At 45.6% G+C, this 27,579-nt stretch overlaps 1 protein-coding gene across 1 annotated transcript; it reads right to left on the reverse strand.

Moving 5' to 3' along the window:
- Positions 1 to 5,964: 5,964 nt before the first annotated feature.
- Positions 5,965 to 26,688, reverse strand: LOC138092350 (membrane-spanning 4-domains subfamily A member 12-like). The gene is made up of 6 exons (XM_068988132.1): positions 26,644 to 26,688; positions 24,413 to 24,556; positions 21,238 to 21,294; positions 14,326 to 14,445; positions 10,577 to 10,697; positions 5,965 to 5,999 (listed from the first exon to the last, which is right to left on the reverse strand). The coding sequence occupies exons 1-6, from the start codon at positions 26,686 to 26,688 to the stop codon at positions 5,965 to 5,967; spliced, it is 522 nt and encodes a 173-aa protein (XP_068844233.1).
- Positions 26,689 to 27,579: the final 891 nt, after the last annotated feature.

A 27,579-nucleotide genomic window follows, 5' to 3' on the forward strand; every position in this document is an offset into this window, starting at 1 on the left:
TATTAAAATTTTGGTTGTCTCAACCCATCTGCCTCAACCCCAGATGAGTCCAGACATGAGACACAAGCCTGCTGAGGCTCCTGAATGGGAGAAGAGCCCAAGTCAGGGAGCTGGGAGGGAATAAGCTAGGCCTTGCTTTTTATTCCCTTGCTCTAGTCTCCTGCCTGTGCTGTGTTGGAGTATAGTCAATGTGCAGTTCTGTGCTTATCTTCAGGGCACAGCCACGTGAGTCACTAATGACATATACACGCAGCTAATCAGGGTGCAGCCACGTGAGTCACTAATAACATGTACATGCAGCTTATCAGGGCACAGCCACGTGAGCCACTAAGGACGTGTACACACAACTTACCAGGGCACAGTTATGTGAGTCACTAATGACATATACACTCAGCTAATCAGGGCACAGATACTTGAGTCACTAATGACATATACACACAGCTAATCAGGGCGCAGCCACGTGAGTCACTAATAACATGTACATGCAGCTTATCAGGGCACAGCCACGTGAGCCACTAAGGACGTGTACACACAACTTACCAGGGCACAGTTATGTGAGTCACTAATGACATATACACTCAGCTAATCAGGGCGCAGCCACGTGAGTCACTAATAACATGTACATGCAGCTTATCAGGGCACAGCCACGTGAGCCACTAAGGACGTGTACACACAACTTACCAGGGCACAGTTATGTGAGTCACTAATGACATATACACTCAGCTAATCAGGGCACAGATACTTGAGTCACTAATGACATATACACACAGCTAATCAGGGCGCAGCCACGTGAGTCACTAATAATGTGTACATGCAGCTAATCAGGGCAGAGCCACGTGAGTCACTAATGACACATACACACAGTTTATCAGGGCACAGATACTTGAGTCACTAATGACATATACACACAGCTAATCAGGGTGCAGCCACGTGAGTCACTAATAACATGTACATGCAGCTTATCAGGGCACAGCCACGTGAGCCACTAAGGACGTGTACACACAACTTACCAGGGCACAGTTATGTGAGTCACTAATGACATATACACGCAGCTTATCTGTTCTGTTTTGGATTCTTTTCCCATAGAGGTTATTGCAGAGGGTTGAGGAAAGTACCCTGTGTTGAATATCAGGTTCTTCCTGAAAATCTATTAGAGATACTGATTTCTGTGTGTATGTGATGGGAAAGAAGGAAATAATGGTTTTGGATTATCCATTACAGATAGAGATTTCTCTGTATATGTTAGAGATACAAATTTCTGTGTCTGTTTGGAAGGAAGAAAGGAAAGAGCGAACCCTTCTGGATCGTCTATTACAGCTACAGATTTCCGGGTCTGTGTTATCCCTGACCTCCTAACTCACCCTTGCTTTTTCACATTATTTTGGAGCCTTCTGTCTCTGTTTGAATTCTGAGTCTCGCTCGTGGTGTGAATTCGTTGCTTTGCTGCTCTTTTCTTGTTTTGCCAGAAGGGATGATGTCATATGCTGTCTTCTTTCTTGGTCTGGCTGAGTTCGCCTAGCCTATGCTCCTCCCAGGTCCATCCTTGTGCTTGTCGCCGCATGGATTCAGTGGCCATCCTGCGTGGCTGTGCGGTGCTCCACTGTGTGTGCGCGACACCTTCTGTAACTTTTAATCCGTCCCGCTGCACCCTGCTGGCTCTCTGTCTTGGCTCTTGGAAGCAGGGCTGCCCTGAGTGTGGGGTGCGTGTGTGTTTTGGAATGGTGGTTTTCTCGGGCTACAGGCCCAGATTGTGGGCTGCGCTCTCTTGACATCTTGTTTTCTGGCGTGCAGACACACAGGCTTTCCTGCAGCTGTTGCTAATGTCCCTTCCAACGCCCGCGTGAGGGGCTCGCTTTTCTCCTAGCTGTCGCGTGCGTTTATTGTTTGTAGAATCTTGAGTATGGCCGTTCTGCCAGGTGAGACTGGATCGCTTGCTGTCGCTTTGCTCGGTACTCACCCGGTCCTATTTAGGGATATAGACCATCTTGTTCCCTGGCCATTTGGGGATTTTTATTCTTTTTGTCTTTACTTTAAAGGGTGTGGGGAAAGTTAACCTTGCAGTTGGCTTCTTCAAAGTTGGTTGTCTTTGCAGTTGATTTCCGCAGTACTCACCCCAGGTCCTTTCCTGAGGGCAGCTGTCAGTAACAGCCCCACAGGCCTTGTGACTTGGAGGGGCCAGTAAGCACAGGTGCCAAAGCTGTAGTTACGGGAAATGTCCACAGGGAGGCAGCACTTCTTCATGCCCATCTCTGGCTCCACCTGTGACCGGCGCCTCAGGGAAAGTCAGCTCCCTAGGCTGTGAGTTAATGTGGAACGTGCTGAGCAGCCACCCAAGGGCTTGTGTCTCACTACTTCTTCCCCCTGCAGCCTCACCCCTCCGCTCCAGAGTTATGTGTACCTGGGACACCCCTCCCTGCTGAGGAACCTCGGCGGCTGCACTCTTGGGACGGAGGCTTCAGCTGGGGACCACATCCCCAAAGATCTGGATGCCTGGTGACTTGACCCTGGTCCTTGAGGCCAGACGGTTGTGTCACCGTCAGGGTGCACAGGGCAGACGAGACAGTTCAGGTTTAAGAGGGGTCTCAGTGCAGGGCACCCTACCAGGCGTGTTAGCCCCAACCCAGTCCAGCCTTGGGAGTCAGACCTGCTCTGGTCCCAGGGATCGGCTAGCATCCCATGTCAGGGACATCTGAGGGAATAAACTGGGCAATGCTCTCCTCCCTTTCCTGTCTCTTTAATCTCATGCTAAATCACACGCCTGGGTCTTCTTAATCACATGGGCCACACAGCCTATGGCCTAAGCCCTCTTGGAGGAGGTGGCCATTAGTCCCACCCACCGCAGAGCTGCTGAGCAGATGGCCCACAGACTGCAGAACAATCACACCAGAGACGTTCTCACTCTGTTAGAAAGTTCTAGGGCCCACAGAAGACTTCCCAACCTGGAATCTGGCAAAGGGGCTGAGAACCCCCAGGGCGTTTGACTTTGGAGGCCAGTGGGATTCGATTACAGAACTTGCACCGGGCAGGAACACAGACTCTTGGAGGGCACAAGCAAACCCTTGTGCGACTAGAAACCAGGAGAAAGGAGCAGTGACCCCGCAGGAGGCTGAGCCAGACGCCCCGTGAGTGTCCAGGAGCCTCCGGCGGAGGCGCGGGCCGGCGGTGGCCTGCTGCAGGGTCGGGGCACTGAGTGCAGCAGTGCATCATGGGACCTTTTGAAGGAGGTCACGATTATCTTCATCACCTCCACCATAGTTTGGCCACAGGTCAAACAACAGGGAGGGAACACAGCCCCGACCATCAACAGAAATTTGAATTAAAGATTTACTCAGCATGGCCCCGCCCGTCAGAACAGTTTCCCCCTCAGTCTCTCCCATCAGGAAGCTTCCATAAGCCTCTTATCCTTCTCCATCAGAGGCCAGACAGACTGAAAACCACAGTCACAGAAAACTGACCAATCTGATCACATGGACCATAGCCCTGTCTAAGTCAATGAAACCAATGAGCCATGGCCTGTGGGGCCACCAAGACGGACGGATCACATGGACCACAGCCTGGTCCAAGTCAGTGAAACCATGAGCCATGCCATGTAAGGCCACCCAAGATGGACGAGCCATGGTGGAGAGGTCTGCCAAAATGTGGTCCACTGGAGAAGGGAATGGCAAACCACTTCAGTATTCTTGCCGTGAGAACCCCATGAACCATATGAAAAGGCAAAAAGATATGACACTGAAAGATGAACTCCCCAGGTTGGTAGGTGCCCAATATGCTACTGGAGATCAGTGGAGAAATAGCTCCAGAAATAATGAAGAGACAGAGCCAAAGCAAAAACAACACCCAGTCGTGGATGTGCCTGGTGAAGGAAGCAAAGTCCGATGCTGTAAAGAGCAACATTTCATAGGAACCTGGAATGTTAGGTCTGTGAGTCAAGTTCATGTCTCTCTGAAACCTATGCAAGAAGGACCCTTCTTGGCCTCTTTCTTACTTCTGCTGATTTTCCGGTAATCTTGGTGTCACTGTTTCATAGCTCATAGACACATCTCTCCAACCTTCTGTTTTCATATGATGTATTCCCTGTGAGTCTTCACAGAACCCTTGTGTGTATGTCTATCTCAGTGTCCAAATTTCCCCTCTTTATAAGGACACCAGTCATATTTTATCAAGGGCCCATCCTAATGACCTCAGTTGAACTTGATTACTTCCATACAGATCCTATTTTCAAATAAGGTCCCATGATGAGGTGCTGGGGATTAGGACTCTACCATAGCTTTTCTGGAGGCTTCCCTAGTGGATCTCTTGGAGAAGAAAATGGCAGCCCACTCCAGTATTCTTGCCTGGAGAATCCCATGGACAGAAGAGCCTGGCGAGCCCCAGTCTATGGGGTCACAGAGAGTTGGACGCAACTGAGTGACTAACATACACTTCACTTCCCTGGTGAATCAGATGGTAAAGAATCTGCCTGAAATGCAGGAGCTGCTACTGCTAAGTCACTTCAATTGTGTCCAACTCTGTGTGACCCCATAGACGGCAGCCCACTAGGCTCCACTATCTCTGAGATTCTCCAGGCAAGAACACTGGAATGGGTTGCCGTTTCCTTCTCCAGTGGATGCAAGTGAAAAGTGAAAGTGAAGTCACTCAGCCACTCACTCCTTGCGACCCCATGGACTGCAGCCCACCAGGCTCCTCTGTCCATGGGATTTTCCAGGCAGGAGTAGAGGAGTGGGTGGCCATTGCCTTCTCCAGAAATGCAGGAGACCTGGGTTCAATTCCTAGGCCAGGAAGATCTGCTGGAGAAGGGAATGGCTACCCACTATAGTACTCTTGCCTGGAGAGTTCCACAGACAGAGGAGCCTGGTGGGCTACAGTCCGTGGGGTCACAAAGAGTCAGACATGGCTGAGTGACTTCACTTTCACTTTCTTCTTCATCACTTTCATGAGAGATGCGATTCAGCCCATAGTAGCACCTCTTAGCAAGCTCTCAATTGATCTTTTGAGTATATCTTCTGGTTTCGGAAGTGGACTCTCATCACCAATTCTTGGAAAATGGGAAGAACTCCACATAGCTCTAATGTCATCATGCTGCAGTTATATTAAGAGCTAATAAATGATGGCTGGATGGCATCACTGACTCGATGGACGTGAGTCTGAGTGAACTCCGGGAGTTGGTGATGGACAGGGAGGCCTGGCGTGCTGTGATTCATGGGGTCGCAAAGAGTCAGACACGACTGAGCGACTGAGCTGAACTGTACTGAATAAATGCTGACTAAAAATTTACTGAGGGATTACCATAAACTAGGTGCTGCTGTAAGTCTTTCTGGTGATGTTTTGTCACTAACCCTTGCCTCTGCTCTGTGGTCCAGGGACTGTTACTTCTGCTTGGTAAGTGTGTTAGCTGCTCAGTCATGTCCAACTCTCTGTGACCCCGTGGACGGTAGCCTGCCAGGCATCCATGGAATTCTCCAGACAAGACTACTGGAGTGGGTTGTCTTTCCCTTCTGCAGGGGATCTTCCCGACCCAGGGACTGAACCCATGTTTCCTGCATTTTAGGCGGATTCTTTACCACCTGAGCCACCATGGGTGAGGAATAACAACATAGGGTCTTGCTGTTGCTACATCGGCATCCTGCCTGCTTCCAAAGTTAGAGCCTCCTTCTTTCAGGTGGAATCCCTTCCCTCAGGCCAATCTCCTCCAATGTAAGATAAAGTGGGCATTCAACATTACTTTCCTATATTCCCCAGACTGATTTCATTTTTCCATGTCAACTCAGATTGGCTTTTATGAAAGGAACAGTCAACTTGTCATCAAATTGCGTCCTTTATTGAAGAGGTTGGGAAAAGGAGCACCGGAAAAGACTTCATTAGGATGCATTTTCCATGAGGTCTCTTGAAAGAAAAAGTCATGGAGTTCTTCACTAATTCACAGTTAATCTTTTCTTGACTGGAGTCACACTGGTTCTTTGGAAATTATGAAGGCACAGAGGATTCAGACAGTGTGTAACCTGGGGTGATTAGAGGGATAGCAGATTCTTCATTATTATACTGTAATATAATAACATTATCCTTAGCCACTGAGTCAAAACAAGATAAAACAATAGCAATAACAAACATGTAAGCCTGTGGGACCAGTGGAAAGCATACGAAGAGAACAGCATCTGCTCTGTCCTGGGGCCAAAGACACACTGGACCCAAGGCCCACCAGAAACTGGTGGCTTCAGTGGATTACAAACCACCATGTTAAACTGAACTGTGACTCTTTGCAAAACGACTTTCACCTTCAGCTGGACATTTATGGGTCTCAAGATTCCTCCTGGATCCTCTACTTCATGTTCTGGGTCAGAGAGAGAAATATCCTTCTGGAGTGGACAGCTGTCTGGCTCAGATTACAGGGTTTGGGGGAGTCCCTGCGGCTGCAAGAAGGCATTCTGACGCTAACAGTGTTGTTCCTGCCCCAGTGAGACTTCGGTTGGTCTTTTTGCATTTTAAGGTGGTAGCAGAATATGTCGCATTAACGCAGACACAAAAAACTGAAAATAATGAACATTTTGAACAGTTTTATATTCAAGTGAAGTACAGATCAGCATTTAAAGCTAAGCTCAACAGTTACTGAGTTTTGGAATTAGAAATGAAGCGTAAGCAGTTGACGTAATGAATCTACCACTTTGTATCTACTAATTTTAGCTATTGAAAAGCATGGAGTGTGAGCCTAACATGAAACATTGAGGAAATTCCTAAATACCTTTCAAGTTTATCCTCTTTAATTCTCTACAGTTCAAATTTAGGAGTCGTCATTTGGCTCTAATGTGGCCTCTGCTGAAGCAATCATCTAAGTGTCCTTGTCTCTAGGCTTGTTCTTCAATTCCATCTCTATTCTTCAGGTGAGTGACTTCTTCAAAATCTTGCTCCTACACCTTTATCTAAATTCATCATGGCAATTCCATCCCCTTTGCCATTATTCAGTTCAGAAAGGGGCTGGACTAAGGCAACTGGGCCAGTGTAAGGTAAAGAAAGTCTTCCCTTTGGCTTCTGAGAAAGAGAAACCATTTTCTTCTGCTGGATGTGAACCAGGAAGTATGCATCTTACAACTTTAAAATTAAGATGAATTTGCAGAGGAAGGCAGAAAGAACTTGGGTCACCGATACCATCACCGAGCAGCTGAACCCGTGGATCCAGAAGTCCCTTACTTGGGAACTTGCTGTTATAAGACATGTTTTCTGATTAATTAAGCATTTTGAGTTGGGAGATCTGTAATTTGCTGCAGAAAATATTCTCATGGAAATAATGATACAACCATAAAGCTTGATAAAGAAACACTGCTGTGTAAAACCCTTCTGTAGCATGCTGTTACTTACAGACTAAATCCCAAACTCTTGTAAGCTGGTTTAGCCGTGTTAGAACTTGGTCTCAATTTGCTTCTCTGCCTTCATTTTCCAGTTATCTCCGCTACACACTTATCCTATGCATGTGTGTGCGCTCAGTGGTGTCTGACTCTTTGTGCCCTCATGGGCTGTAGCCCGCCAAGGCTCCTCTGTCCATGGGGTTCTCCAGGCAAGAACACCGGAGTGGGCTTCCACGCCCTCCTCCAGGGCATCCTCCCAACCCAGGGATCGAAGCTGCCTCTCTTGTGCCTCTTGCATTACAGGTGGGTTCTTCACCATTGAGCCACCCTGGAAGCCCACAGCATCCCATAGGAATCCCACAAGTATCTGTTCTTCTGGATCCAGGCAGAGTGTTAGATTGCCTTATTAGTGTGCAGTTTTTTTGGAGGGATTAATGACTGATTTTTATTTTGAAAGAATTTAGAGGGAAGGAGATAAGATTATCAGCCATTACAATCTATTAATATTTCCTTCTATCAATCTTTAGTGACTGTTTCTTTTATTCTATCAATACCATTTACTATTAATAGATTGATTTTTTTCAATCTAAGAAATTATGCTAAAATATATGTAATATTTAACATCTTAATCAATTAAAAAATTGATTTGTTTTGAAAGTGGTTTTAAATATGTAGATTTTATTGTGCAACCATCACCACTATTTCTCTCCATAGTCTTTTTCATTTTGTGAAACTGAAACTCTATCCCATTAAGCAGTAACATCACACGGCCTGTTCTCCAGTCTCAGCAACTATCCTTTCAGTTTCTGCCTTATAATTTCCATTATTCTAAGTATCTCATATAAGTGGAATGATACAATATTTGTGTTTTTGTGATTGGCTTATTTCACTTAGCGTAACATCGCCAAAGTTTATTCAAGTTGTAGCATATGCCAGAATTTCCTTCCTTCTAAGTCTGAGTAATAGTCCATTGTATGGATATGCCACGTTTGGCTTATGCATTTATCTGTCAATGGAAACGTGGATTGCTATGTTTCGGCTATTGTAAATAATGCTGCTATTGAACATGAGTATACAGACATCTCTTTGAGACCCTGCTTTCAATTTTTGGGGGGTATATATCCAGAAGTGGAATTGCTATTTCATATGATAATTCTATGTTTATTTTTTGAGTACTCACCATATTGTTTTCCATAAAGTTTGTACTATTTCACATTCTCAATAACAGCATACAAGGGTTTCAATTTTTTTCACATCCTCACCAACAATTATTTTCTGCTTAAAAAATCTGTTAGCCATTCTAATGGGTGTAAGATAGTATCTCTCTCTCTCTTTTTTTTTAACTCACTTCTTTATTACTGTTTTTGTTGCACTGGTCTTCACTTCCTTAACTGCCTTCAACAAACAAAATTTTCAGTCTTTGCTGAGAAGCTGTGTGTATGCAAGTGTGTGTGTGTGTGTGTGTGTGTGTGTGTGTGTTGGGGATAAGTCTTTAAAGCTCTGGGACACAGTTGGCAACTCTGCCTTAGCCATCGCTCCTTGTTTGCAGACAGCCTCAGGCCAACCAGAGGTGGGAGACAAGGGCATTCTCAGGTTTTCCCTCAGCATGTACACAACCCTGCTTATGCACTTGGCCTTTATTATTTCCAAGTTATTGTCATAGTTTTAAAGTCCCTTATGGATACAGCGTGTGTGTGTGTCAGTTGCTCAGTCATGTCTGACTCTTTGTGATTCCATGGACAGTAGCCTGCCAGGCTCCTCTATTCAGTCCATGGAATTCTCCAGGTAAGAATACTGGAGTGAGCAGCCATTCCCTTCTCCAGGGCATCTTCCCAACCAAAGGATCAAACCTGGGTCTTCTGTACTGCAGGTAGATTCGTTACCATCTGAGCCACAAGGGAAACCATGGACATTGTACTCTACAGTTTTTTTGTTTTTTAAGTTATTTGATCAGCCTTTTGTATTCCCCAACTGTCATCCTTGATTTAGGCAGACATGATGCTAAGTACCACTGTCTGTTCAAATACCCCATGGACGGATGATCCTGGTAGGCTACAGTCCGTGGGGTCACAAAGAGTCAGACACGACTGAGCGACTTCACTTTCACTTTGATCAGCCTTTTGTATTCCCCAACTGTCATCCTTGATTTAGTCAGACATGATGCTAAGTGCCACCATCTGTTCAAACACCCCAGGGAGAAAGCTGTTCACAGTGACTAAGCTTTGAGTGAGGTCAGATTAAGACAAGGCTTGCCAATGGAGGTTTCTAGGGAGCTGCCAGACAAGTTAATAAACATTCTCTAGGAATAGGGCTCTTTTGGGAGAACTCCAATACCACCCCCTTTTTTGTAGTTGTTAGGCTGTTAATTTAAAGGCTGCTATGGAGATGGGGCAAGGAGGATGGGAATGTGACAAGTTAAAGCGCCATGGACCTCACTGTTTTTGCCAAGATACAGCCATTTTTTTTGAATAAGTGCTTCTTGGATTATTGCAATTTTAAAACTAATTTCCAGATTTCTGAAAAAGTTGATTTTGACAACTTTTTGCCAATGTTCTCATGTATTTTATGGAAGAATGGGTTTTAGAGATCCTTATTCTTTTATTCCAGAAGTATTCTCTGAAGTGGCCTCTAAAATCTCCATTTTCTGAAGGCATTTGTGCTTCTGTGTGCTCAGTCATGTCTGACTCTTTGCAACCCCATGGACCGTAGCCTGCCAGGCTCCTCTGTGGAATTTTCCAGGCAAAAATACTGAAATGGGTCGCCATTTCCTTCTCCGGGGGATCTTCTCCGACCCAGGGATTGAATGAAGCTGCACCTTCTGCATTGCAGACAGAGTCTTTACCTGCTGAGCCATCTGGGAAGGCATTTGAAGATCCCAGATTTCAGAAGCCAACATTTCATAACTGAATTTGAACCTCTGAGTCTGTAGCGCTCAGTGTTCCCATATTTGGTATGCCCCGTGAAACCTCTGCAGTTTACGTTTGCTCTATGAGTCTCCTGGGAGATGCCAGTTCTAAAAAACATAATTCTCCCACAACTTTTCCCAAGACAAGTTGTTTAGGTTCCATTTTTCACAGGACCAAGCAACTGACATTTTAGCGTATTTTCTGCTGCCACTGACCTCAGCTCAGAAGCAACTCTGCCGTCCCTCGAGTATAGTTGAACTTTGGTCCCTCAGAGAGAGGCTTTGGCAGGAGCTGTTTCATTCTGATCTGTCAGCCGGAAACAAAGCTACTTACTGTCTGTTTTGGGTTCTGGATGACGCAGTGCTCGCACAATCCAGGACAGGATTATGCTAACAACGATCAGCTCTGCGACACTGCTGAAGAGCAAATACTGCAAAAGCATACCGCCAGCTAACTGAATCAGAAAGAGAGCATTCCTCCTGTTAATCATTTAAACACTATACAGGAACAACGTTCTAAAATAGGGCAAGAATCACTCATCCCAACAGTCTCACATACCTAGGATGATTTGGGGGGTATTTTTCATAAAAATAAAATGTTTCAAATTTTACCTAGTGCTTATATATGTGTCGCACATTATGCTAAGCACTCTCATTTAAGAACAACCCTACAAGTAGGGAGCTTTGATTTCCATTTTACACGTGAAAAGCAGACTGAGCAGTGGAGAGATGGCTTGTGGGACCATGCGCTACCCTGGTGCCCACCCTCTTCTTGCAGTCTCTCATTTAACGAGGGTGACTAGTGACCTGTGTTTTATGTTTTCCCCGGCGCATGCGTAGTCGGCATGTTCTGTTTTCTAACTCATGTATCATGAGCACTGTGGCACATGTTTACGTGACCTGTGTTTTATGCTTTCCCCCGGCGCATGTGTAGTAGGCATGTTCTGTTTTCTTCTAACTCATGTATCATGAGCATTGTGGCATGTGTTTATGTGATCTTTTATGCTTTCCCCTGGCGCATGTGTAGTTTGCATGTTCTGTTTTTTTCTAACTCATGAGCACTGTGGCACATGTTTACGTGACCTGTTTTAGGCTTTCCCCTGGCACGTGTGTAGTCGGCATGTTGTTTTCTTCTAACTCATGTATCATGAGTGTTGTGGCACGCGTTTACGTGACCTGTGTTTTAGGCTTTCCCCCGGAACGTGTGTAGTAGGCATGTTCTGTTTTCTAACTCATGTATCATGAGCACTGTGGCACATGTTTACGTGACCTGTGTTTTAGGCTTTCCCCCGGCGCATGTGTAGTAGGCATGTTCTGTTTTCTTCTAACTCATGTATCATGAGCATTGTGGCATGTGTTTATGTGATCTTTTATGCTTTCCCCTGGCGCATGTGTAGTTTGCATGTTCTGTTTTTTTCTAACTCATGAGCACTGTGGCACATGTTTACGTGACCTGTTTTAGGCTTTCCCCTGGCACGTGTGTAGTCGGCATGTTGTTTTCTTCTAACTCATGTATCATGAGTGTTGTGGCACGTGTTTATGTGACCTGTGTTTTAGGCTTTCCCCCGGCACGTGTGTAGTAGGCATGTTCTGTTTTCTTCTAACTCATGTATCATGAGTGTTGTGGCACGTGTTTACGTGACCTGTGTTTTAGGCTTTCCCCCAGAACGTGTGTAGTAGGCATGTTCTGTTTTCTTCTAACTCATGTATCATGAGCACTGTGGCACATGTTGACGTGACCTGTGTTTTAGGCTTCCCCCCAGCACGTGTGTAGTAGGCATGTTCTGTGTTCTAACTCATGTATCATGAGTGTTGTGGCACGTGTTTATGTGACCTGTGTTTTAGGCTTTCCCCTGGCACATGTGTAGTAGGCATGTTCTGTGCTCTTCTAACTCATGTACCATGAGTGTTGTGGCACGTGTTTACGTGACCTGTGTTTTAGGCTTCCCCCCGCACGTGTGCAGTAGGCATGTTCTGTGTTCTAACTCATGTACCATGAGCGCTGTGGCACGTGTTTACGTGACCTGTGTTTTAGGCTTCCCCCCGCATGTGTGCAGTAGGCATGTTCTGTGTTCTAACTCATGTACCATGAGCGCTGTGGCACGTGTTTACGTGACCTGTGTTTTAGGCTTCCCCCCGCATGTGTGCAGTAGGCATGTTCTGTGTTCTAACTCATGTACCATGAGTGCTGTGGCACGTGTTTACGTGACCTGTGTTTTAGGCTTCCCCCCGCACGTGTGCAGTAGGCATGTTCTGTGTTCTAACTCATGTACCATGAGCGCTGTGGCACGTGTTTACGTGACCTGTGTTTTAGGCTTCCCCCCGCACGTGTGCAGTAGGCATGTTCTGTGTTCTAACTCATGTACCATGAGCGCTGTGGCACGTGTTTACGTGACCTGTGTTTTAGGCTTCTCCCCGCACGTGTGCAGTAGGCATGTTCTGTGTTCTAACTCATGTACCATGAGCGCTGTGGCACGTGTTTACGTGACCTGTGTTTTAGGCTTCCCCCGCACGTGTGCAGTAGGCATGTTCTGTGTTCTAACTCATGTACCATGAGCGCTGTGGCGCGTGTTTACGTGACCTGTGTTTTAGGCTTCCCCCCGCACATGTGTCGTAGGCATGTTCTGTGTTCTTCTAACTCATGTACCATGAGCGCTATGGCACGTGTTTACGTGACCTGTGTTTTAGGCTTCCCCCCGCACGTGTGTCGTAGGCATGTTCTGTGTTCTAACTCATGTACCATGAGCGCTGTGGCGCGTGTCAGGTGGAATTGTTCCCCCTCTGCTTCCACATTTCTCCCGTGCTCCCAAGTAGGAGTTTTCTCTTTGTGAGAAATAGATAAAGAATGGCTTCCGGTGCTTTTTCGTGCTCTTCACTTACAATTCCCCATGTGGAAAGCAGGGATTTATCAAATTGTTGATTTTTGAGAGGAAGAAGCCAGCTCCTTCCAGAACGATCTGTGCTTGCAGCTACGAGTTCTTCTTCTCAACATCTGGAAGTTGTCAGGGCCACTGTAGGGAGACTGGTGGTCTAAACATAACTAGCAGGATGAGTTTAATTAATAAGAAGAGGTATCAGTACATTAGCAGGTTAATTTTGGCCAAAGATTTAAAACTTTTTCTCCAACTATGGTGGTGATGGTGGTATTGGTATTGTTCAGTCACTAAGTCGTGTCTGTCTCTTTGCAACCCCGTGGACTGCAGTACACCAGGCTCCCGTTTCCTCCACGATCTCCCAGAGTGTGCTCAAATTCATGTCCCTGGAGTCAATGATGCCACCTAACCATCTCATCCTCTGCCATCCCCTTCTCCTCATGAGTTTAATCTTTCCCAGCATCAGGGTCTTTTCTAAGGACTCAGTTCTTCACATCAGGAGGCCAAAGTATTCGAGTTTCAGCTTCAGCGTCAGTCCTTCCAGTGAATATTCAGGACTGATTTCCTTTAGGATGGACTGGTTTGATCTTGCGCTCCAAGGGACTCTCAAGAGTCTTCTCCATACCGCAGTTCGAAAGCATCAATTCTTCTGCACTCAACTATGGTAATCAACAATGAAGCTGATAGTTTCAGCTATATCTGCTTGATTCTGTCTTTGCTCCCTTGGTTCAGAACATGAGAGAAGGAGAGTGGATGGCTGCTTACTGGGCTCCCATGCTGGCTTCTTAGGGCTACTGTGATGGAGCATCACAGTTCAGTGGCCTAACACAACTGAGACGCATTTTCTCACAGGCCTGGAGGGTAAAAGTCAAAAGTGATGCATTGGCCTGACTGTTCCTTCCGAAGCCCCCTCGGGGGGAGGGTCTTCCTTGCCTCTCCCAGCCCTGGCAGCCCCAGGCGTTCCTCTTTTTCTGAGGTTTTTACTGTTTCCAAATACTAAAGGAAAACTGATTTTTAAAATATTCCCGTGAAAAAAATTTGGAGGAAATACAGGTTTTTTTTTTTTTTCAATATTTCTCTGCCAAAGATGTTTGATAACTTTGGTTGTCTTTTCCATACCTTGCTCATTGCAAACATACACCATTCATCATAGTTTTTTTTCAGTTATATCTAAAATTTTGATCCAGTTATTGTTAAATTTGGTACCTACCTGTGACCAAACATAGTCTTGCATTTTTGCAGCATAGGAGAAACACGCGATACATAATATAATTGAACCACATGCAGAAAAGCAGGCGCTAAAGATGCTCATGACAATGGTGGATGTCAGCTGTGACAGACACACGAGAGAGCTGATCAGGAGCAGCAGAAGCAGATTCTGATGAAGCAACCACTCTAGCCATCAGCTAGGGAACATTCCAGCTAAAATTTTAATCTGATTTTCTGGCATTTTACTGCAGTCACTAGCAGGACTCTGAGTTAAATTTGTCTGGTAACCAATTAGAATAAAATTTTTTTTTCAGAAGATATATTTATTTATTCAACAAATAATTGTACAGTGCCTACAACATGCTAAATATTGTGTTAAGGATAAACTCAGACTTCAACTGAAGAATCTTGTAATCAAATGGGGGAGGCAAAATGATACTTCATGTGATAAAAATTCAATAAATAATGAGCTCAAGTCTAGCATCTGCCAATGTCATCCTCCTTCAGTAATGCCACTTCAGTACTTAAAACCTTTCCATAGTCCCAGCATCCTTCCAGACAGCATGGAGGGCCTTACAGGAGCCGTGAAGAGAGGCTGTATCCCTTTCCAAAGATGCTGCATGCATTTTTGTATATGTGAGGACAGTTACATTTTAAAGAGGATTTTTAAAAAACTAGTAATGGAAAGAAGGATGTGCTTTGATGCTGGCTAACAAGAAGAAAGGACCATAGTGGCAACATTAGTTTTTGGCCGCCAACCCCCTTCCTACTTTAAGGGCTCCTCTCATCGTTCTAGTCTTCATGAGAGATGCTTCTCAAACGTCTATGAAAGTCAGAGGGAGGCCCTTCCTGTCTCCAATCTATAGAGCCAGACTCAGACCACAGCTAATGAAATGCTCCTCTTAAGGACGATAAACCTTGAGCAAGCAGCTTAAAGATGAACAAAAGATTAGGATTCATGCCTAGAAGAGAGAGCTGTGCTGTTATGCAGAGGCAGGCAGTGGGAACCTGGACTGCCAGATATCTAGTGATGGTAAAATGTGGCCGGATACGCCTCCCGAAAAGGAATGCTTCTGTAGCGCTACTGTGCTGCTTTTCTGGTTCTCGGGGACCCTCAGATCCTGTCTATTTTCTAAGACGAGTCCTTCATCTCCTGTAGATGCTACAAGCCTGGCATCTTCTCAGTGTTTCTCATTTTCCCTGGATAGCCAGACTCAGTTCACAGTGGCAGACAACGTTGAGAAAGTGTATTATGGGAAAGAGAGCAGTGTATACGCCGCTTCAGAAACATGGGGAAGTGGCAGTTCCAGAAAGCTCCTGGCATTTGATGTGGCTGAAACATGAAATGCTGAAGGGGAGTTGGGTTACATGTGATCAGAGAAGTGGGTGAGGGATGGAATATGGAGAATCTAGTGTCTGTGCTGAGGGTTTTAAAATTTCATCTTTATGCACATATAGCGCTGCTGGGAGTATCAGCCAGAGGGCCTCTTCCTCAGCAGAGGTCCAGGCTGCGGTTCGCTCCAGAAAGTGCCCACTACTCCTGCCTCTGCACACTCACCCTGTATCCGCTTATGAGGCCCCTCATCCCACGAGTGGGGGCTGGGCAGATGAAGAGAGCCCCTTTCTCTAGGTTGGGGGAAAGAGAACAGTGATTCATCTTTATGAACCAGGATCACCTAAAGAAAGATATGTATGTTCCAAAAAAGCCTAATGGAACATTTGAATTAAATACACAACATCATTACTTTTGAGGGATCCTGTTTCTAGTGTGAAAGTCTGAGGAACATCAAGGACCAACTCCCCACTTAAACTCGTGAATGTTACTAAAAATAAACCCAATCACTTAAAAATCTCTGGAAACAGTCCTCAGGGCATACAGCAAATGGAGAAACATTTATTGAAGAAAATCTACTAAAACTCAGTACACACTGTGAGTCTGTGGTATATGCACCGAGGTCTGCTCCCTCTTGTCTCTTCTCAGCAAGGCAAGGCCACTCCAAATCTCTCCCCTCATCCCCTAGTCAGAGTTGCATCTAGCGCTACCTTCCCTGGAGGCACAGGTCATTTAATTAGCATGTCTAATCCTGTGCCCAGCCACCTGTTGCCCAGGCTACGTCCCAGTGCATGCAGCCTAGAGAAGGGGGGTCTCTTCATCTGCCGAGCCCCCCACTTATGGGATAGGGGAGTACCTTGGATGTGGTATCAGTGAGTCCTGGGCCCTGACCAACCCTGCCCTGGCTTATGGGGTCAGGGCTCCACGTCATGAGAGGCAAACAGAGGAGACCTGGGCCGCTGCCACCTTCACCAAGCCCTCAGCTCTTACAGTGGAGGAGTCACTCAGAGAGAAGCATTCCATTGCCCTTGACACCCAGCACATTCTAGCACCGGAGCCCTGGCTTAGAGAATTTGTCCAGAGGGGAAGGAAACTATAAAAAGAGGGCTTCCACCTCCCCGAGGGAGATGGCTTCATTTGTAGCAGAGGAAAAGACTCTGATGCTGGGAGGGATTGGGGGCAGGAGAAGGGGACGACAGAGGATGCGATGGCTGGATGGCATCACCGACTCGATGGACATGGGTTTGGGTGGACTCTGGGAGTTGGTGATGGACAGGGAGGCCTGGTGTGCTGTGATTCATGGGGTCGCAAAGAGTCAGACACGACTGAGCGACTGAACTGAACTGAACTGAACTGATGGAGAAATCTAGGCCTAAGGGTATTCTCATAAATAGTTGAAGTGTTAAGGGAAACACTGACTGAAACCACCCACCCTGGCTAGACAAGGTAGTAGCCTCTTTAAGGAGTTATTTTAACAACAGGAGGTCTTGGTAAGGAATGTGGAACTAACAAGCCACTACCAACCGGAAGAATTTGGGAAAAGTCAAAAGGAGAGAGGAGACCCCAGTCCACAAGTCCTATCAACCTCCCAGGATCCTCCCTGTTGGAACATCTTGGGTGAGTGATGTGTGCACCACAAGAAAGGACCCTGAGTCAGAATGATTGGCCAGAGACCATCTGGAAACCAACCCCATTACCATGAAAGCTGAGACTGTGAGCCACGCGGCAGAGCAGCCTCCTGGGCTCCCTCACCCCCTGCTCTCCACCTGGGGGCCCCTCCCAGTAAAGCTGCTTGCTAACATCTGTCAGCATGTGTGTATTCGTGGACAATTCATTTCTGAATGTTAGTCGAGAGTCCACTCTCAGGCCCTGGAAGGGGCCCCCCTTCCTGCAGCAGAGGCTGTGGTGAAAGGAAGCTTGAAGGGACTGATAAGATGCATAGGGGATCTAGGCTTTAACTGTAGGGAAGTTAATTCGCTCGAGAAATGGGGGAACAAACAGTTAGGAAGAGCCTTCCTGGGTTCAGAACAGATCTCTCCCTCAGGCTTTGCTCAGATGCCGTCTTCTCAATGAGATGAATTGGGACCCTCTTGTTTAAGCACACCAGCTCTCCCTGATGCCAGGAAAGACTGAGGGAAGGAGAAGAGGGCATTAGAGGGTGAGATGGCTGGATGGCATCACCGATGCAACGGATATGAACTTGGGCAAACTTTGGGAGATGGTGAGGGGCTCCAGGGAGGCCTGGCGTGCTGCAGTCCATGGAGTTGCAAAGAGCTGGACACAACTGAGCAACTGAACAAAAACAGCACTTAAGGCAGACAGACTCCCAAGGGCAGCCCTGCCGGTGTTGCCCCCACTCCCACCGTGGTTCTCACTTTCTCGCATGTTACTGTTTCCTTATCTGTCACGTTCAATTTCTTTATCCTCCCATTACGATACAAGTGCCGCAGGGGCAATAAATCTTTGTCTGTTTGTTCACCAAGGCATCCTACATACCAGAACTTGCCTCATGCTCAAGATGTTTTTTTGAACTGAATTATTGGAATTTATGAAGAAAGTTGAGCACCAAAGAATTGATGCTTTCGAACTGTGGTGCTGGAGAAGACTCTTGAGAGTCCCTTGGACTGCAAGGGGATCCAACCAGTCCATCCTAAAGGAGGTCAGTCCTGAGTGTTCACTGGAAGGACTGATGTTGAAGCTGAAACTCCAATACTTTGACCACCTGATGCGAATAACTGACTCATTTGAAAAGACCCTGATGCTGGGCAAGACTGAAGGCAGGAGGAGAAGGGGACGACAGAGGATGAGATGGTTGGATGGCATCACTGACTCAATGGACATGAGTCTGAGTAAACTCCAGGAATTGGTGATGGACAGAGGGGTTTGGTGTGCTGCAGTCCGTGGAGTCGCAAAGAGTTGGACACGACTGAGCAACTGAACTGAACTGACTGGAATTTAGAAACATTAACGGTACATGAGGTGCATCATAGCACCCAAGAATAATAGAACATTATGCTGCCACTTGAGTAAATTTTCCAAGGCATTTTCCTGACTTGATAAGTAATTATAATTGATTTCGTTCTGTAGAATTGAGCCACGCTGATTTGGAAACTTCCTGGACTAGCATCCTTGGGGCAGAGGAGTGTTTGTGTTTCTGTGACGAATGATATCACATGCTTCTAGAGAAGGAACTGGAACTACACTGGCTGAGACAAGAAGAAATGCTTACTTTTGCTACTTGAGGTTGGGGGAAGAATGACGAGGGGAGCCAGACTGTGGCTAGAACTTGGAAGTTATAGCCATCATCCTCTCCCACCATCCTTCTGGGAAAAAACAGAAACAAAAACACTTCTGGTGAGTTTTTGTGGCAACCAGTCAAGTGAAGCGAAAGTTGCTCAGTTATGTCCGACTGCTTGTGACCCCCTGGACTAAAGTCCATGCCAGACCCTCCAGGCCAGAATACTGGAGTGGGTAGCCGTTCCCTTCTCCAGGGGATCTTCCAAACCCAGGGATCAAATCCAGGTCTCCCACATTGCAAATTTATTCACACCTGTTTCCTTGGATGTGAAGAAAAATGGAAACAGTCTGCGCAAATATGAAACTGAACTAGGATGATGTCAGTTGCCAATTAAAAATGGGCAATTGCTGTCTGCCTCTGACAAGGATTAAATCCCAAGCTGGTTTGACCCTTAACCCACCTGAAAGAAGTTCAAGGTGGAGATCAGGAATGAGGCATTCTGTGCTCTGGGAAAAACTAGCCAAACAGATCTTCAGATACTTAGATATTTTCAGAAGATTTTCTGAGTCCAATTCTTGTATCTCCTCATATCTAGAAAAATACTAAAATCCTTCATGGTGACATCTGCTCCTTGTGAGTAACAGTATCTTTCATGAAACTAGCCGCAACCTTCATGAAGCTAGCCGCAAGCTTCTGCAAAAAATGCCTGACTGCGTGTGCTCCCCTTCACCAGAATCACATATACACTGACTCTCCCTCCTGCCTGTTTGGGGCAATTTCTCAGAGCTGTCTGAAATGCTGTCTCCTGGGCTATACTCTTCACTTTGTCCCCAAGTAAAGCTTCAGTTGGGGCTTTCCAGGTGGTTCTAGTGGTAAAGAACCCTCTTGCCAATGCAGGAAACATAAGAGATGCGGGTTCAGTCTCTGGGTTGGGATGATCCCCTGGGGAAGCATGGCAACCCACTCTAGTCTTCCTGTCTGGGGAATCCCATGGACAGAGGAGCCCGGTGGGCTGTGGTCTATGGGGCGCCAGAGTCGGAAACGACTCAGTGACTGAGCACAAAGCTTTCAACTCTCATGTTGCACTCCGCCCCCCCACCCCCCCCCCCAGCCAACACAGTTTCAGGGATTTGCAAAATCACAAGGGCATTCGTAGACTTTGAGGCCAACTCTACTTGCATCTTTGGGGCAAAAGTAACACCAGGTCACATCTGGGTCACATGTACATGCTGTGTGCAACTGTCCTTTATGCTTGCGTGCATGCTGTGCCAAGTCGCTCAGCTGTGTCTGACTCTTTGCAACCTTGTGGACTGTAGCCCTCCAGGCTTCTCTCTCCATGGGGTTCTCCAGGCCAGAAGACTGGAGTGGGTTGCCATGCCCTCCTCCAGGGGATCTTTCAGACCCAGGGATTGAATCCACACCACCTGTGTCTCCTGCATTGGCAGGCAGGTTCTTTACCACTATTGCCACTGGGAAGCCTCATCCATCATGCTTATTTACTCTTTTAACCCTCACAACCATCTTCTGAGGTAGGTAACTTTATGGGTCACTTTTTTTTTTTCAGATGAGGAGAGTGAAGCACAATAATTTGCCCAAGTTCATGCAGCCAATTGGACAATCCATCTCCAGAGCTGTGATCCCAGTCACAGTGGGGGAGGCTCTACAGGAGAAAGTGACTATCCTTTGTTGGATATACTTTAATGGTATCTGATTCATGTTCCAATGTTATTCTCTAGATCTGAGTTTGCTGAAGGCAACTCTCTTTTCAAACATCATGTTGTCTTATCCCCTTCCCACTGCTTTTGACTCTTAGGTTAGAGCTCTGTTTGGCTATATTTTCCCTTCTCGGCATCCCTGGTGGCTCAGTGGTAAAGAATCTGCCTGTCAGTTTAGGAGATGTAGGTTTGATCCCTGGATCAAGAAGATCCCCTGGAGAAGAAAAAGGCAACTCATTCCAGTATTCTTGACTGGGAAATCCCACGGACAGAGGAACCTGGAGGTTACAGTCCATGGAGTCGCAAAAACATCAGACACAACTTAGCAACTAAACAACAATGCCAACATACTCCGCTAGATAGCTTGAACTGATTTTCCCATAAGAACCCTCTCATCTGACATCTTATAAAACTAACTCCTTGCACCCTCCTCAACACCCATACACCCTGCACACAAAGAGATGCACTGGAGGGCATGCTGATAACAAGTGTTTTTTTTTCCTATACAAACATTTGGAAAAGCAGTTTTTCCTCCTAGAAAAACTGACTGAAAAGCAACAATTTCTTCTCAGTGTGTTCCAGGCACAAGCCTGTCATCTCTGGCATTGCCCCAAATGCCCCACATACCTTATACCGCGTGGGCTTCTTCTGCGCACTGACAGCCATGGACCCCGACAGGAGGAACTGGGGGTAGAAAGACAGGTCTGTAAACACCCACTCCTGGCGACGAGCCCCCAAACACATTCTCTAATGCCAGCGGCATTCCTGAGCTCTAACGTATCGCTGAGTTCTCTGAAGAAGGCGGTTTTAACTATGTATTTCAGTTCTGTAGTGACCACTGGTAGATTCTAAGAAATGGACTCACCCTTTCTACAGAGAAGAAATGACATTTTAGTCTTTGGTCATTAATGAACCCTTTGTACAGGTGATGGGGCTTAGGGACCTCACAAAGACTATGAGGGCTGAGGAGGCTGTACTTCACTTGTTTTGATTGCCATTTATTTGAGAGAACATTGCCCCACACCCATCACGCTGTAGAGAAAAAGATTTCATCAACTGAAAATAGTTTCAGAAAGCATTTGATCTGAAGATTTAGAGGCTCACTTCCACATAGTCTGTCTTAAGGACTGTTTGTTGCTCCTGGCAATTAGGGTTTTTTTTTTTTTGAAATGTTTGTCTTATACCTGATCTGTATCTGCTCACAGCAGCTACAAAAGATGACTTATTTCAAGGGGGCTGGGGACCTTGCAGTCCGGGAAAGTGAGACCCTGTCATGAAAGCAGAAGCATTCTTAGCTTGACTAAAAAAAACCAAACAAAAAAACTCTGATACTTTTCCTGGGTCACTCTGTAAAATTTACTTACACTTTCTAAATCTTGCTTTCCTCATTCATTAAATGGGAATTAGTAACATTCTCTCATGAGGTTGGTTTTTCCATCATATAAAAGAGACCTGAAGTACTTTTTGAAACATGCCTGATATGCAGCAGATATAAAATTGAATAATTACTACCTGTGACTAATTTCTTCTGTAATCTTCTCTTCTACATCATGGACTTGGGAATCCTTCTGGATGCCTTGTATTGGGCAATTCACTTTCACTGTATTCTGTCAGTGTAAAGCATTTCTCCTTATGACATATGGCCATTTCCAGAAAGTTCTGGTGCTGATAAATGCCCTTCACTTGAGGACCAACCCTAAAGGAAAGTCTCCGAGGGACTATCTCTCATCTGGGGCACTGGTGACCAGACCCCCTAGGGTTAAAACTGCTGTAGTACCATGTTTCAAGGGGCTTTCTTGGAAGCACTAATGGTAAAGAATCTGCCTGCCAATGCAGGAGGCACCAGTTCAGTTCAGTCACTCAGTTGTGTCCGACTCTTTGCAACCCCATGGACTGTGGCACACGAGGCTTCCCTGTCCAGCACCAACTCCTGGAGCTTACTCAAACTCGTGTCCATCGAGTCACTGATGCCATCCAGCCATCTCATCCTCTGTCATCCCTTCTCCTCCTGCCTCAATCTTGCCCAGCATCAGGGTCTTTTCCAATGAGTCAGTTCTTTGCATCAGGAGGCCAAAGTATTGGAATTTCAGCTTCAGCATCAGTCCTTCCAATGAATATTCAGGACTGATTTCCTTTAGGATGGACTGGTTGGATTTCCTTGCAGTCCAAGGAACTCTCAAGAGTCTTCTCCAACACCACAGTTCAAAAGCATCAATTCTTCGGTGCTCAGCTTTCTTTATATGCAACTCTCACATCCATACATGACCACTGGAAAAACCATAGCCTTGACTAGATGGACCTTTGTCGGAAAAGTAATGTCTCTGCTTTTTTATATGGTGTCTAGGTTGGTCATAGCTTTTCTTCCAAGGAGCGAGCGTCTTTTAATTTCATGGCTGCAGTCACCATCTGCAGTGATTTTGGAGCCCCCCAAAAATAAAGTCTGACACTGTTTCCACTGTTTCCCCATCTATTTGCCATGAAGTGATGGGACCAGATGCCATGATCTTTGTTTTTTGAATGTTGAGTTTTAAGCCATCTTTTTCATTCTTCTCTTTCACTTTCATCAAGAGGCTCTTTAGTTTCTCTTCTCTTCCTGCCATAAGGGTGGTGTCATCTGCATATCTGATGACATATCTCCTGCATATGAGAGGAGGCATAAAAGGCGCATGTTTGATCCCTGGGTTGGGAAGATCCCCTTGAGAAGGAGAATGCAACCCACTCCAGTATTCTTGTCTGGAGAATCCTCATGGACAGAGGAAACCGGTGGGCTACAAGGGTCGCAAAGAGTTGGACATGACTGAAGAGACTTAGCATGCATGCAGCATGTTTCAGAGTCCTTTTCCCAAAGCACAGGGACTGTGTTACATTCAAATCTCCTCTCCCACAGCCTTGTTTTTGGTTGAGGAGTACAAAGGGAATTGGTCAGAGGCTAATAAAACCTTTTGCCCTCTAAGGAGAAATTTGGCCTTGGGTCAGCTTTGATGGAGAAAGAAATGGCAACCCACTCCAGTATTCTTGCCTGGAAAATTCCATGGAGGGAGGAGCCTGGTAGGCTACAGTCCATGAGGTCACAAAGAGTCGGACACAACTGAGCGACTTCACTTTCTTTCACTTTCTTTCAGCTTTGATACACTAGGAATATTAGTTGTGTTACTACGCCACATCACTTATGAATAAAATCCTTGATTGATGAATTGTTTCTGGATTGGTTGTAGCTATGAGCCTAAATTGACTTGTGGGAGACCACAGCTTTGGGTTTCCCTGAATACAGTGCCTTGTAATTAATCGTGCATGTCTCTGGCAGGTACCTTGGCAACTATGCTTATGCAATTATTACAATATCCTTCCTTACTCAAAACATCCACTTTAGAAATCTGTTTTAATTTCTTCACCCCATGTTTCTTCTTTTCGATTTCCTTGTGTAGTCTCTCTAAAAATCTCCAAAAATCATTAAGCTCAGGCCTTTGGATTTCCACTCTGCCGAAGAAGGGCATCATAGTTTCCCAAACAGCCACTCTCTCTATTACTCTTCAAACACACCCTTCAGTATCATGTATGCACGCACATGCCATTCTCTTAAAGGATTTATCAAACATAAAACAAACATAAAAATGCTTTCCCTAAGTATGCACTCCCCACCCCAGCCCAAAGCCTACCCTCCACTTTGTTAAGGCTGTTTCCACAGTAAAATTTGCTGTTTAGAGTCAGATACTGGGTCTTTAGTCCATTGTTTGACCTCATGCGTAATTCACTTGATACATTAGAAAAAAGATCAGAGAAAAAAATACCATGGTTTACTCACAAATGGTGATGACCATACTATGTACCCTAGTGTAAGTAATACAGGGATATGGCCAGTGCTTTTTATATCCTCTTCGCCAAGAAACAAGGAAGCACAGAGAAAACCCAGTGCATAGTGAAACATGGTAAGAATTATTTGCACAGCCTGTGAGAAGAGAGAGTCATCATCATTACTCAAGTCAGGTCTATCACGGATGCATACAATCTGAGTGACTGAAAGGTCGTGGAAATGTCCTCCTTACGCTGGTATTTCTGAAGCAGTGATGAAAGACTTAACATGTCAAGGAGGATAAAGGGGCCACACTGGGGTCATTTAATGAAACTGGGAGTATTTGTCTTTGTTTTATAATAATCTTTGGAGGTAATTAACTTAAATCTAGTTGGTTCTAGCTAAGTGAAAAGCAGAGACCTATTTGTTTGGTCCAGGCAGACACACAACAGGAAGGAGATGTCTGGCTCTGGGGATGGCTCAGGCTGTCTTGACACTGGTTTCCTTTCTGCAGTTGCTTATCTGAGGCCACCTCTAGTGCATACTTGGTCCTTTTGGACTTGGCTCCTTTCTTTTGTCCTCTCTTGTCTGGGACTCGGACTTGGGTTTCCTTTTGCTCTTCACCATTCCCATACCCTGTGCTGACTTTTGTGACTACAGGCTGGACCAGAGCCCTAGGCTTTGCTAAAAAAACAAGCAAACCATGAGAAGGGATGCTCTCCAATGACTCCTGGTTTTCTGTAACTCTCATGTGAAGTGTGCTCACGTGCTGGGACTTGTTTGTCAGCTTGTGCGGAGCCTCACTCACACCTGAGCCCAGAGCATCCTTGTCGGGCAGCGAAGGAGGCAGATGGGGAAGGTCAGTCTTCTGTTCTAGCCAGGCCTTCAACTGATTGGATGCGGCCCACCCACACATGGAGGGCAATCCGCCTTACTCGATGTCCACTGATTTAATTGCTAATCTCATCCAAAAGACATCCTCACAGACATACCCAAAACAATGAGGGCAAATATCTGGGTACCCTGTGGCCCAGGTAAGCTGACACATTCAATTAACTGTCACAGAAAGTCAAGGGGTGATAGTACTCCCCTCCCTTAAAGATTACCTTGACCTTGAGATAACACATAATCACGCATTTATTGGTGACTTGTGCCTCTGTCTCCCACATGAAGGATGGTAGTTCAGGTTGGGATCAGATGGAGTTGCCCACTGATGACTCACTCTTCAATTTTAGTTTCTTTCTGGATTATAAATCCACTGACACTTTGATTTCAGTGAAGGACCCATGAGAGTTTAGTAGAAGAAACTAAATAGAAGACCCTAAGCCTCAACCTCTCTTGAGGTGATGGATCGTGCTGGTAGGTCAGGGGGCGGCCACGACAGGTTTATAGCTTCTCCACATTGTGATTAATGCCTTTCTGGCCAGATAAGGAGGACAGGAACAAGCAATCCAGACCCAAAACACCATGGTAACGCAGGATGGGTGTAGGGAAAACACGTCTCCCCCCTTATCCTGCCCTATGTGAGGCTTTGCTGCATTAAGGTGCACTTCCATTCTGGAGGCGGGCTAAGTAGCTACCAGCCAGCTGAGGGTGGTCACTGACTTGATATGGTGGAAGTTTTCCTGGCACAAGCTTCACTCTTGCTACCTTCAATCAAAATGTACTTCAAGCCCCCACAAATATTGGTGGATAATAGAAAAGGTTATAACCTTTTGTTAACATTAAAAAAAAAACCCTAAAGCATTCTAAGGTTGAGGACGGGTGAGAGGGAGGACACAATGCAGAATACGACCCACCTGACCGGATGATATGGGGAGCATAGTGAGATCACAGTGTTATCAAGCAACCACAGGCCCCAGAGCCCCGTTGTCTAGAGGCCCTTCTGGTTTGGAGCCCATTGCTGGATCACCTCATCCATGATCTATAAGCTTGTTTCAAATTGCTTACAAACAAACGCAGGAAATGGACCTTCTCGGGGCTGATGAGGTTTATAAGCAATCTCAGAGTATATTTTCTAGAACCCTGGGTAGGTTGTGATGACGTAGAGCTATTCAAAAATGGATTGTGGATCCATAATTTGTGCCCAATTAGCTCTAGCCTGATTGGCACCACTCCACGACACTGTCATCAACTTTCCTTCCTTAGGGAAGTCCATTGTAGATATGCTCAATGTCTCTTGCTTTTTCTATTAGGCAGATACAACACATCATTTATTAACCCAAGTAGCACTTAGTCCTTACCCCTAATGCTCTGGCCTCCATTCTTAAAGGATATCTTCTTGCCATTTTAATTAAGATATGGTCTAGAAATTATAGAGAATAAATTGACTCCTTTTCTGTAGAGAAATACGGAGAAAAATAATACTGATTATTTTTGAGATAAGGCACTTAATATTGCAGCCTGTGGTTTTCTACTACTTTCCCTTGGAGATACTGCAGATTATTTATAGACCACTGTGATAAAGCAAATCGCATGAATTTCTGGACTTCCAATGTAAAGTGATGTTTATGCTATATTGCAGTCTATTGTGTGCAACAGCATTGCCTAAAAAATGTGCACACTTTAGTTGAAGAGTAGATGAGATACAGATGGCCAAGAGGCATATGAAAAGAAGCTCAGCATCACTAATTGTTAGAGAGATGCACGTCAAAACTACAATGAGATATCACCTCACACCAGTCAGAATGGCCATCAAAAAGTCTACAAACAATAAATGTTGGAGAGGGTGTGGGGAAAAGGGAAACTTCCTACACTGTTGGTGAGAATGTGTACAGCCAATATGAAGAACAGTAGGGAGGTTCCTTAAGAAACTAAAAATAGAGCTACCGTATGATTCTGGAATTCCACTCCTGGGCATAGGTCCAGAGAAAAACATGGTTTGATGGGATACATGCACCCTAGTGTTCACTGCAGATCTGTTTACGATAGCCAAGACAGGGAAGTAGCCTAAATATCCATCGGAAGAGGAATGGATAAGGAAGTGGTACATATATATACAGTAGAATATTACTCAGCCACTAAAAACCTGAAATGGTGCCATTTGCAGCATGTAGAAGACCTAGGGATCATCAGAGCAAGCACAGTAAGTCAGACAAAGACAGATTTCATAGGGTATTTTTTATATGTGGAGTCTAGAAAAATGATGCAAGGGAATTTATTTGCAAAACAGACTCACA

Source organism: Capricornis sumatraensis, chromosome 16, assembly GCF_032405125.1.
Source record: "Capricornis sumatraensis isolate serow.1 chromosome 16, serow.2, whole genome shotgun sequence".
Taxonomy (NCBI): Eukaryota; Metazoa; Chordata; class Mammalia; order Artiodactyla; family Bovidae; genus Capricornis; species Capricornis sumatraensis.